Genomic DNA, 12,536 nt, shown 5'->3' with positions numbered 1-12,536 from the left:
ATATGAATCCATTCATCACATTCTCATTTTTGAAATGTATTTGAAATTTTGTACTTATTTGTTTGTTTGGTTGCATTTTGATTATTCAAACATGTGGAGGAACCCCATGTCCACTGTCACAACGAGTCAGATGTTCTATTTTGATTTCAGATCTTGCATCTCCCATTTGGCTTGGCATTAATTTGCAGGTTTCTTAATTATGGGTATTTCACAATATCTGTGAACACAAAATATGTCACACAAGAATCCATTTTATATATTAGAGGCCTTAGAGAATATGAAAAATACTGCTTAAAGATAAAGCTGGGATATGTTAGCGGGGGCTGATTTATTGTCATACAGAAGTAACTCATCAGGTCTCAGAAGCACTTTGTCATCAAAATATTTGTCAATTAATGCTCAGTGAATAGCAGATTAATTGTTAATAACTGTTAAATGTTTGAGAGAAATATTTTCTCCCTTTTGGCATGGATAAGTCTATAGAACTCAGGCAGGCGTACGACCTACCTTGTGATTGGCAGGTCACCACCACATGAGCACTCGGTGCAGTTGACTTTCTGATTCAGCCTACTTTCATCTAGCTTTTAATAGTATTACAATGTGTTATATCATGATGGTTATGTCCATCATCATGGCAAACTAACCAACTGTTGATATATTTCAACCTGGACCAAAATGGTTTACTGATCCATCATCCATTCATCCAAAGAGATGTGTCATTATAGGTAGGTGCTGATTTATTAGTAGGTCAAATTTAATTAATTGACAGACAATCATTGCCTTCTATAATTAGCTATAACTAGTACAATAGTTAGCTGGGATAGGCTCCAGCGCCCCCCGCGACCCTGAAAAGGATAAGCGGAAGCGAATGGATGGATGGATGGATAGTACAATAGTGGGGATAGGTTAATTGATCAATCTAAATTGCCCATAGGTGTGAATGTGGGAGTGAATGGTTGTCTGTCTCTATGTGTTAGCCCTGCAACAGACTGGCGACCTGTCCAGGGTGTACCCCGCCTCTCGCCCTGTGACAGCTGGGATAGGCTCCAGCACCCCCCGCGACCCTGAAAAGGACAAGCGGAAGCGAATGGATGGATGGATGGATGGATAGTACAATATACCAGTAGTCTCTTGAACCATGTGTACATGGGAAAAAGTAATGTACTTTGAATACGTACAATGAATCATGTTGACAACTATATTGAAAATACAATTTATTACACTGAGTAATAAATACATACAAAGATGCAAGTTAACAGCATTTTCCTTTTTTTCCCTCCCTTTAATACCAAAACCAACCTCAACACGAATCAACCGATGCATTTGGCACGTCTCTGTCCCTCCCTTACTTAGCTAGGTGTTAAAGGGGTCTGAAAATCAGACCAACCACTACCAAAAAAACCCAAAGTTTAAAAAAAATTCAAAGAAAAAGTCCTCCCCATCTACACCTGTATACTCCATGCAGTGTCTACAATTAACCTATGGGCCCATTTGCATGCATAAACCAATGCTTTAAATATGAAGTCAAAACTATGATCCAAAAAAATGGGGCATAAAAAAAAAACAAAAAAACAAACAAACAAACAAACACATGATATCTCTCATTTTAGTTCCAGTAACCCACACATGATTGAAATTATCCTCCAGAGCTCTCAGGAGTCACAAATTGCATTACTGTATTTCTTTTTTTTTCTCTCTCTCTCTTGAGGAGCTTGCTGTTCCATCCTTTGTTCATTTACTTCCTCCTTGCAAAGGAAACGCCATGCAAGTTATTTTTTCTCCTCATGAAAGGTAGTTCTTGCAGGGAGGAATGGGCGTTTTTAGCTAGGACCTTGCATTCCTCTCAGTCTCAGCCAAGCATTCACGCACCAGCCCCCTGGCATGGATTATTCCTTTGAAGAAAAACAAATACACATTTAGTCTGAGAAATGTTAATGCTTGCATGCTGCTTTTGTATTGCTCTGCATATCAAGGTTACCTCTTTTCAGTCGCTCCATTGCACTCTTACTTCCAGCGTATGTGGGTCTGATCTCCTTTCCGAGCTCTTCAATGATGGCCAGCAGCTCTGCATATTTGTTCTGAGGCACTTGGCTGCCAGTAGAGCCCTGAAGTTAAAGCAAAAATCAGTCAGGTTCAATACATTTAAACTGGTTTCTGATATGCAAAATGGAGCCTTATCAACACAGTACAGTTTGATACTTGGTACAGTTTGATACCAAAAATTAGGACCTGTGGAGTCCGGGGTGGAGAGTAGTGTCTAAAATTGACCTTCATAATGTCCCAACACTACAGCAGACACAGAGGTATTTCATGTCACTATAAGAGTGACATAAGCAGCCCTGCTTAAAATCTCTAAGGAATCACCACTTCTTGATTCAGTTGTGCTGCTGCTGTGTAAAAGACCACCACTGGATATAAACAGGTAAAAACACTGCTTTTCATCATATGGGTGGTTTGACGGACTGTAAATGCAATTTTAATATACAAATATGACTTATGTTGAAACCTGGACTGTAAAGTTGATATGAATATGAAGTAATTAGGCCAATGTTCTCCAGTTTTGCACAAATAAAACTCAACAAACAACAATCTTGTATCTTCCATGGCAATGAAGGAAATGTAAAAACTGGAAAAGTATGTTTGTTTGGTTTTGCCTTTACGAGCTGGGGTATGCAGTGAGTTTAGTAGTTACCTGTGAAAATCCCAGAGAAGGAGGTCCGTAGTCACTCAGAAGGGGCCTGTAGGACTGCAGCGTGGCCAGGTTAGCTGCTGAGGGAGACTGAAGGTTTGCAACTGTGGACAATTCAAAAACAACTCCTGTCAAAATCAAAATAGACAGACAAATCAAATATATTCGAAACCAACCAACTGGTCAACTTTTAAAGCACTTTAGAGAACCTGTAAGGTTAAAAGGCACTACAAATAGAAACTGTTTGCCATTAAAGATATTTTTTTTAATGGAAATTGTATTATCAGAGCAGTAAAGCAGGCTTTTTTTTTTTCTTATAGTCAGCAGTTTCACAAAGGAAGCTCTTCAGTGTTTGTGGTGTGGGAAACAGCAGGGAGGTGATGCTGATGGTGCAGGGCTTGACAGTGCATATGTTTCACATTACAGTTAAAGAAAAGATGCATATACTGTAAAAGGTTTTTAGGAACATGTGTGCGAATTAAATATACTACAGCATTCACCACAAGCAGCAATTATTCTTCTCACAGGTGTAGTATCTCCTCTCTGACACACACACACACACAAACACACAAACACACATACACAGAAAACATTAAAAGTACAACGCCGCAAGAAAGTGAGCCCAGGCGGGGTGAAGTGATTTTCTAGTTTCAGCAGCAGCAGTGCTTGTTACTGTCATCACACTCAAAACCTTTATCAAACCACCCATTTAGTGACCTCAGACATGAAGAAAAGAGATGAGTATACCAGTGAATCTTTATACTTTTCTTCCAAGAAGACAGACTTTATCATTTTTGAAAGTCATCTTGAACAATGAAGGTTGTTTAAAGTTCAGTCCAGTCCTTGTATCTGATCACCTTCAAAGGAATGTTCTTTTTCTTTGTAAAGCCACCTAACACTGATCTATGAATCACTCAAGCTTGAAAAAAGGCACAAAACTTAGATTATCAAGGAGTTTTGTTACTACATGACAGAGGACTTAGCAAAGAACCAATTTAAATTCTGTCTTGAGGCGCTTTTTTACCAGCAGCCTGCTGCAGAAGTAAACATCTTTAGATGACTATGAAAAATGCCAACAATAACACAGTTTGTCAGGTATAATAGAGTATATATATACACCAATATGGAGAACTTGGAGGACAAAAGAGGAGCAAAGGCCTAAAGAGCTATCTTTAGGCCTGGGTTATCTTATCTGAATGTCATATGTTTAAGAAAAAGGAGAAAAAAAATCTGTCACAGGAGAGATGCATCTGGCCCTTCAGGTGATCCACCTACTATTCACCAAAGCCTCATCAGAAACAGGCTCAGCTGAAGCGTAGCTGTCAAGAAGCTGTTCTTAAGGAAGGGAAACTGGGGAAAAAGGCTCAAGTATGCCAAGTTACACAAGAACTGGGCTGAAAATCACCAGCAACAGGGCGTTCAAATTTTTAGTTTGTGTACCGAGAAGGTCAGGAGAGCACTACAGCCATCTATAAAACAGGATGAAAGCTCTGTCATGGTTTGGGGATGCACTTTAGCCAGTGATGTTGGGGCTCTTGTCAAAATTAATGGATTGTGAACGGAGAAAAGTACAATCAGATTTTGATCCACTATGCAAGCGTTTCATTTTTCACCATGATAATGTTCCCAAACATACTGGAGTAAGTATGTTTGGGAAATGTTTTTGTATCCAGGTATGCTCTAGCATACCTGGATACAAAAACATTTACTGGAACACAGTCAGTCTGACCTCCCCTTACTCTGAAGCAGTGTTCCTATGTTCCTAGTTCCTATGAGAGTTAAGGCTGTGTTGAAGAACAAAGCTTCAACTTTCGAGATTGTTGGAATTATATAAACTCTCTTTTTGCATTATATACTGTATTCCCATGTATGTTTGCACATGATTCAATAAATCTCTACATCCATTTCCCATTTCCCTAGCAAAATATAAAGAAATGAGGGGTGGTTTAAGACTACAGTACAGTAGATTAATATAAACCTACTAAAAAAATTGTCAGTCCTATTAAAGATAAAGCTAATCAGCAGCTTATGAAGCCATAAAAACTACTTAAAAATTGTTGTTGGACATAGGTGATATCATCTTTGGTATGCCAAGAGTCTTATGAAAATGGAGAGGTGATGAAATTTAGGAGGATTGACCTTTAGATGTATCTGGCAACCTTTATCTGGACTCATTACCTCTGGACTAAAGTAAAGCAAGTAGAAGTAAAATGGGTAAAATGTTGCAAAAGCACTGAAATATCAATATTAACAATCTCATAAGAGAATGTCTGTTAGGGGGGGGGAAAAATCATTTTTTTGCACTTTATTCATGTGCTAAAAATAGAAATTATTTCACTTGTTACTAATAGAATTTTTGAATTACAATTTTACCAAATACCCACATAGCAATCTGTACACAACCATTAGCTTGAATTGGAACGACAATTCCTATTGTTATTTTTTCCTTCTCCTTCTTTCTTTTAATTCTTAACTCTTCCCACTACTCTTCCATACATTTCTCTATATAACACATACCTTTACTTTGAGCAGATTGATTTTTTGTATTGTTTTACGTTTTGGCTGGTAACATAAAGAAACTGGGGGATCTGAACACTTCCATCCACGCACATGCACCTCCATAATCACCGCTCCCCTGTCGCTTTGTTCGCTTGTAATATTCAACCTCCAACACGAGATGTCCTCGAAGAGACATAAAAAAAATTCGAGGCAGATCAATCGGCAGCTCCGACCGAGGAGCATCATGGAGGAAACGGAACAAGGCTGGCTCAAGAAGACATAAGTGATACATTTTTGTCACCGTGTAACGGCACCCACCCGGCGGGACCGCGACCCCGGACGACGGATATCGACACTGTAGGAACCGCCGCCAACTCCTTTCACATCCCCACCGTGTTTCTCCGCCGACTTGTATCGCGGATGGCGCTCTTTTACATTAGTAATAATGGCGGATATGAATTAGCCTAGCTCCCAGGATCTGACCCTATATATATAACTGGACAAAAACTACAGACACGGTCTTTCTCCAGGTATTCTCCGAGACCCCGAATTTAACACTCGATTTAACAGACGGATACTTTGATTTTCTCCGCCGTTTTTTCCTTACCCTGGTTCCCAGAAGTTCCCGGAATGTGCTGATGGACATTGGGTTTGTAAGACATTCCCAAAGACATTGTAAATTAAAGAAATAAAAATGACCCGAAATTCAGTGAAGCGTCTGTCTCTCACTTTTTGTTTACAACAGCGGCACCGGCAAATATGGCCGTCACTTTATATTGACACCCACTGTGCTTTTTAACATTGCTACTATCCACTGCGGATTATCAAGAAAACGGTTAAAAGAAGCACATTTCACCACAAAGCGACCAAATTCGCGCACGCTTTAACACGCATTTTAAGCACATTTGCCAACCTTTATCCCGAGTTTACTTTAACGACACTTTTAAAATACTTTTTTTTTTTAACAAAAAGTGTTTAAACGTGATATGTGTTTAGATGTTTTAAACGTAATTTTTTACACAACATTATGAAGGAGAAACTAGACTTTTAAAGTAGAATAGGCAACCAGACGTGGATACATGTATTTGAGGTTAAACTTTATACTCACTCATTTTTTTTAATATATATATTTTTTTCTTTTTTTTTTAAGATAAAGTATGAAAGAAAACCAGCGTACCTGTCTTTGTCTGAGGGGTCGTATCCATTACTACTGATAGCAGTCTGCTTTTACCTAAAAAGAAACGTAACTGGAGTTGGAAGCAGGCGCTCTTATTTCGGAGACTTGGTTATCTTCAGTTTTTCAAAAATGTGCTCAGGAGTCATTTCAGTTCTTCATGTCCCATCAGTACTCTTGGCCACATGGTTGGACACACAAAGGCAAAAGTGTGGTCCAATCGTGGCTCTCAGGGTCATGACCCGGACCCCTGCCCACTCTGCCCCCCCACTCCCCCCAAAAAACGAAGGCGCACATAACAGGGTGAAAAATGAACTGTTTAGCGTTAAATCATTTCAAAATAAACGTTCCTAATTTTGGTAATTGCAATCTTGGCGCAATGCAAGCAGCGGGAGCTCATCAATAAAACCACCATATAAAGCTTGAGGTTTAGAAGACAGCAGTTTTTATGGATTTTTTTAAATTATTATTTTACAAAAAAATAATTAGTCTGACATTTTAAGGAGCTGGAGAATTGCTCCATAAAAACACCGTAACGGCCTTTCTGAGAGTATTTCACCATGCTTTCGTGTTTAATGCACTTTGTATTAACTTATGTGTGTGGGAATTATATGTAATGGCATTATATACTTAGTTGCCAGTTTATTAGCAACACCTAAAGTAATAGAGCTATAAATGCTCATATACACCTTACACGTTTAATATGCATGCATAATGATTTTTCTGCACTTATAAAGTACAGCTCTCAGTGTAGTTAAAGTACCTAAATAAATAAATACAGAGTAAGCACCTCGCAGCATTCTCACATGCAGTGTTTTTACTTTTCATAGGAATATTTTTAAGAGTTGCATTACTGCCTTTAATAATAAAATAGAGTGCCTACATTAAAAACAAAAAACAAGCATACCACACTTGTCATCTCATATTGCTAGTTGCTGTTTTTTGATAAACGATTAACTGATGTTTCTGGAAGAACTCAAGTCCAGTCATCTGTAACTGTAGTCTGCATATCTGGAGAATTCTATAATGTAATGCAGTAGCTTTTCAGTATTACAACACACAACAATGTAGAAGTATACCAAGCTTTATTGAGCATTGCACTCAGTCATATACAGGTAATTTTGAACTTTTGTACAACTCTTGTCAGTAGTGCAACTCGTGCAATAATGAAAGGAAAAAACATTTAAGTCCTTCAAGTGTTTCAACTTCAGATGAGCTAAATCTGCCGTGACATTTTGACAGCATTTTAAAAAAACAAAACAAAAACAGGAAAAAAACAAAAACAAAACAATGTTTCCAAGTCAGCCACCAGCCCAAAAGATAAAATAACATGAGTTGTTGGTCTGTACATGGTGCACATTCAAGTTAAAATGAGACTTCCAATTAGAGAGCAAGCTCTAACGAATAAGTTCTCCCTCCACCATAAAAAAAAAAAAAAAAAAAAAAAAATTTAAAAAAAGGATGCATGAACAATTTCAGTTTGACTCATTTTACAAACTGTACAAATGATACAAAGATTTGTTCTTGTTCCACCTAACAGTAACCACTCCACAGGTTTAGGAATCAAACACATCCTCTGTTTAATTATCACCACTGGGACAGCTCACGTATCCAGACTTTGCTCTGACCCTTCCAGGGCAGGTCGAGCATCACACAACATATGACTGAGGTGGTACAGGCTCAACAGAAAAAGTGGACTGTACAACAAACAGACCTTAATTACAAGAAAGCAGAGAAACTGGAGAACCATGTTTGGATGTTTGACACATACGAGCTGTAAATACAGCTAAACACACACAGAGCAACTGTACTGAGCAAAGATGTCCAAGGACCACTGAGTTCTAATCATGCATTTGCAATACACTGTAAAACTCTTGTGTTTGGGTCTTCGTATGAGTTTAACCCCTGAGCAGATTTACATTTACCAAAAAAAAAAAAAAAAAATCAAAGTAATAGAAGAAAAAAAAAAAAAAAAAAAAAAAAAAAAAAAAAAAAAAAACAACACTGAGAAGGACAGTGATGCAGACTGCTGTGAAACCTTGAACATACGCACACATGAAAAAGGCTGTTGTCAACAACATGCATTTCACAATTTTTCAGGAACCCTTTATCTTTTTAAAAACTAATCATTTTTTTGCCATTTTCTCTGTTTTAATAGCAGCCAGCTAAAGACCAAGTCAAGAAATAAAACTGTTGTAATGGATTGGAAAGGAGTACAATATTAAATAGTTTTCCCTCGACCCCAAACTATGACCTAAATTTTTTCTATTGCCAAAAATTTTTTTAAGCATCAAGTAAACATTTAACAACTGATTCACAGCACTGTAATGTAGCTTTAATTATTTAGCACTTTTGTCTATGATATTTCTTCTTGTGAGCATTCAAATGCTGCCACGTCTGAACAAATGACGACACTGAAACAATCATTACAGTTGCCTAATTGATGTGCTTTGTTTCATTTCAGTGCAGTGTGAGTCTATACTGCACTTTGCAGTAATTTATGGTCTCTGCATTTTATCACCACCTGCCCCTTAAATCCTCTGATAGTAAAGGGAAACACTGTATAGTAATGTTAAAGGCCCTCACATGAGGAGATAAACTCTTAACACCATCTGTTTGTAGCTACAATAAAGGACATAAACCATTTATTAAATGTTTCAATACTTTAATAAACACTAAATTGTATTTATTGTACCTAGTTCCCCAGTTTGCTTAATATTCATCATCTCTAACATTTTAACACCCTATGTATATAGAACTCAGAGGATAGCTGATGCAAAAATAACCAAATCATTTCTTTGTGAAGGTGACCAACTGCTGTAGCTCCAAGTACTCAGGCAAATGCACGTTCACAAACAACTGGCTGATCAAGTTCCAACATGGACAAAGAGGAACAAAATGTTCAAGTTAAACATTAAAACAAACAAAGAAACTTTAAGGAATCTGAGACCTGTGTGAAAAACAGATGAGCAAAAACAGAAATTGGCCTGATTTTAGAAGGAAGTGGAACCTGACAATAAGAATATTTGGTTTTTACCGTCTCATGAGCAAATATGCCAGATACAGTGCATCAGAAGCCCCCCCCCCAAAAGCAAAAGGTTTCCTGCAGTAAACTGCATCACTTTTTCTACTTCAGAAAAAAACAAGAACTCTTACGCTGCAGGTAGTGCTGGGTAATATCTAATATAATGAGTCTCTAGCATACATTAATATGTGATTGTAGTTAAGCACTATATGCCCATCTGTGACTTTCCTCTGACTCTGAAAAAACAGATTTTGCTTCATCTACTTTTGGTCCAGACCCACAAAAAGTCTTTGTTTCATACTGAGGTGGTTCTGGGGTAAAACAGGGTAAAGTATCAGTGAGGAGTGGATAACTCAGATCAACATGCTCTCTTAAAGTCACAAATCTTCTCACTCTGAATGTCAGAGGAAAATACATCACCTGTCAAATATCTCCAGGTGAAAGGAAGAGTCTCTGGAGATTACAAATTTTGGGGGTTGGGGGGGAGGGAAAGGGAAGAAGAAAAAAGAAAATTTCTCTATACAACCACTGCTTTACATCCGAGTGTCACCACAGCTTGGTACCACACCTCTGACCCTCAGGAACAATGAGGGTTGTGCAGAAGGTCCTGGAGCCTGCAGTGTAGAGAGATCCCTTCAGGGAGGGATGTGAACTTGAGGGGTAGAGATGGGGATTAAAGCCCCTAAACTATGTGTGGTGTGTGTGGCTCAGACTCTGAGGGTGAAGCTGCTGCCGTTTCTGCTGCTCCTGCACAGCCAGCTGTTGACACTGGTCCGATGTTGAGAGCTTGTTAATTAACGGAGACACACAGTTCGCCGGAATGATCAGTCCTGCATTAAAAACAACACAGAAATTTTAAAAAAAGGTCTGAGCATAAGCCCGGTGTCTACACATCTGTAGACACCATGTTACATGTTTGTCTGTTAAATAATAAGGCACAAAACATAAAACCAGGAGTTTCGCTGAGACGCCAGCTCTACCAAGAAATGAGACTAGTTTCCAAAATATGAACTTCTCCTTTAGTACAGCAGTCACTTAACTTACCGACTATCCTCTGCCCATCTTCGGTTCTCAGCCGGACAATCTGCACCTTTACATTGGTTCCACTGACCGGGGTGAGCACTTCCTCCAGCTCATTCCAAACACTGAGCACTGATCCACACAAAACGTAGTACCTCCTGCACCGAAGACCAACTTCACACTGTAGACCCACTGACGCCTTCTTGCAGTTACCGCGCCTGACAACAGAAAAACACAAACAGGTTTACAAAAAAAAAAAAAGACCACAGAGCAATGGAAGCATCAAAGGTTGAAGCTGCTTATGTCCTCTCATTAAGTACTGGCACCATTTTCATTGCCAAATTAATCTGCATTTGGTGCTCTGAGAAGTAGTTTCTGTCATCAACAAATGTGGGATTGGAATACAGTAAGCAAAGTAAGCACCATGCAAATCTGAAGTGCACATACCAATATGCGTGTGAGCAGATTTTTTCTGAAGACTTGTACTGGTCAGTCCAGTGCTGCTTGGCATCTTCTGACAAGACCTAATACAGGGAGGGCAAAACACATATGATTCACAAAAAAAATATTCTGTCTTCTTCTTGTCACAGTTTAAATGAAAGAGTGTCATCTAACCTTTTTAAATTTCTTCTTGAGGTCTGCGTACGTCTCCAGTTTGACCTGCCGGCCGGTGTTGGGCCTGTACACCAAGAACAGCCTCTTCTTAGTGTTCACCTCTTTGACAAGGATGGCCGTTTTTTTGTTGTTCCTCATCTGAAAATCAACCACAGACATGTACGTCATATGTCACTGCTCTGCATTCACACACACATGTAAGAGTTAACTACACTTTATTACAATCTAGAGGCTAACTCACAGAAAGAGGTTCGGCTATTTGAGCAAAAAAAAAAAAAAAAATCAATAAGGAATGAAATGTGATCAATAAGGAATGAACCCCCCAATTCAGACACACAAGAGTTAGCACTTCCATACCTGCACATAGAAACCATCATCAGCTCCATTCTGGTCTGCCCAAGCGTGTGTGGCTTCTTCCCAGGACATTCCCCTTTCAACACTTACCTGTGAATGAAGACACATAAAGTTAGGGGCATATTTGCTATGACACAACATTATAAATGGCATACAAAATAACAAGTCTAAAAGTAAGAAAACACTTTAAAAAAAAAAAAGTCAAGACTGAGCGTATCTCACACACACACACACACACACACACACACACACACACACACACACACACACACACACACACACACACACACACACACACACACACACACACACACAAAAAAAGAAAAAAAAAAAAGGGGGAGGTTAAATATCCCTCCCTTCCCCCCCCCCACTGGAATATCAAAACTCAATGTATAGAATTACCAGTTAAAAGGTTCACCAACTTTGCCCCAAAGTAAGATTTAAAAAAAAAAAAAAAGAAAAAAAGAAAAAAAAAAGGACTTATTCAGTACCACGTCTCGTCCTCATACATAGTCTATAGCTGAACCAACTAATCATGCAAATCTCTGACTAGAGCATATGCATATATGAACTTACAGTGTAGAGTTCAACATGCCCTGATGTAGTGTAGCCAGGTGTTAGAAATTTCCTGCAGTCCACCTTCTTTACTTTTTCATCACCCGAGCCCAGATCTAACAACAGAGGACAGAAATAAATGCACTGAATGATTAAAATGAAACAACAGTAACATTCAATCTCCAAGAAAGAATAAAACACTTAATAATTTATTACAAAGGCCATCCTTTGGCCCAGCCTCTTGCTTATGTGTTTGTAAAAGCAGTTGAAAAATCTTACCGAGAATGCCCATGTCATATTTGCCATTCTTCTTTGCTTCCTGAATCACCGCTGCAAGCGTGTCAGAAAAGTACTGAAACAAAGCATTCTGCTGATGGACCTCCATGCCCAAAATACGATTCAGGAACTTCCCCATGTTGTTGTAGTCTGCAACAGTAACAAGGCACGTGGTTATTTAAAGGTTCCCAAGAAGTAAAAACAAGAGATTCTCCTTGAAATTCCCCAGTTTCTAGTCACCTTTGTCTAGTGATAGTGTGCCAGATCTGTCCTCCACATTTATGAGGCCAACACCTACTAATCCAATTTGAATTTCTGTAGAAAAGAGA

General features: G+C 38.6%; 1 protein-coding gene across 9 annotated transcripts in view; it reads right to left on the bottom strand.

Annotated features, from left to right (window-relative positions):
- Positions 1-1,201: 1,201 nt before the first annotated feature.
- sbno1 (strawberry notch homolog 1) overlaps positions 1,202-12,536 on the bottom strand; it is a gene marked incomplete at its 5' end in the record, with an annotated part of 24,209 nt that continues 12,874 nt past the window's right edge. For 4 of the 9 annotated variants that reach the window (XM_080876283.1, XM_080876282.1, XM_080876281.1 and 1 more), the window contains 8 exons: positions 7,431-10,217; positions 10,432-10,625; positions 10,855-10,931; positions 11,023-11,160; positions 11,380-11,466; positions 11,953-12,047; positions 12,211-12,357; positions 12,448-12,522. In XM_080876283.1, coding sequence (XP_080732409.1) covers positions 10,075-10,217; positions 10,432-10,625; positions 10,855-10,931; positions 11,023-11,160; positions 11,380-11,466; positions 11,953-12,047; positions 12,211-12,357; positions 12,448-12,522 — 956 coding nt within the window. In that variant the 3' untranslated portion in view covers positions 7,431-10,074. Of the gene's footprint in view, positions 1,893-1,978; positions 2,106-2,692; positions 2,818-5,795; positions 5,954-6,365; positions 6,595-7,430; positions 10,218-10,422; positions 10,626-10,854; positions 10,932-11,022; positions 11,161-11,379; positions 11,467-11,952; positions 12,048-12,210; positions 12,358-12,447; positions 12,523-12,536 lie in introns of those variants that run through there. The other 5 variants (XM_080876289.1, XM_080876287.1, XM_080876288.1 and 2 more) reach the window with 5 other exon arrangements.

This window comes from Rhamphochromis sp. 'chilingali' (genome assembly GCF_963969265.1).
Source record: "Rhamphochromis sp. 'chilingali' genome assembly, chromosome: 2".
Classification (NCBI taxonomy): domain Eukaryota; kingdom Metazoa; phylum Chordata; class Actinopteri; order Cichliformes; family Cichlidae; genus Rhamphochromis; species Rhamphochromis sp. 'chilingali'.
The sequence above is the reverse complement of the archived record's forward strand: the minus strand, read 5'-3'. Positions and strand labels throughout refer to the sequence as shown.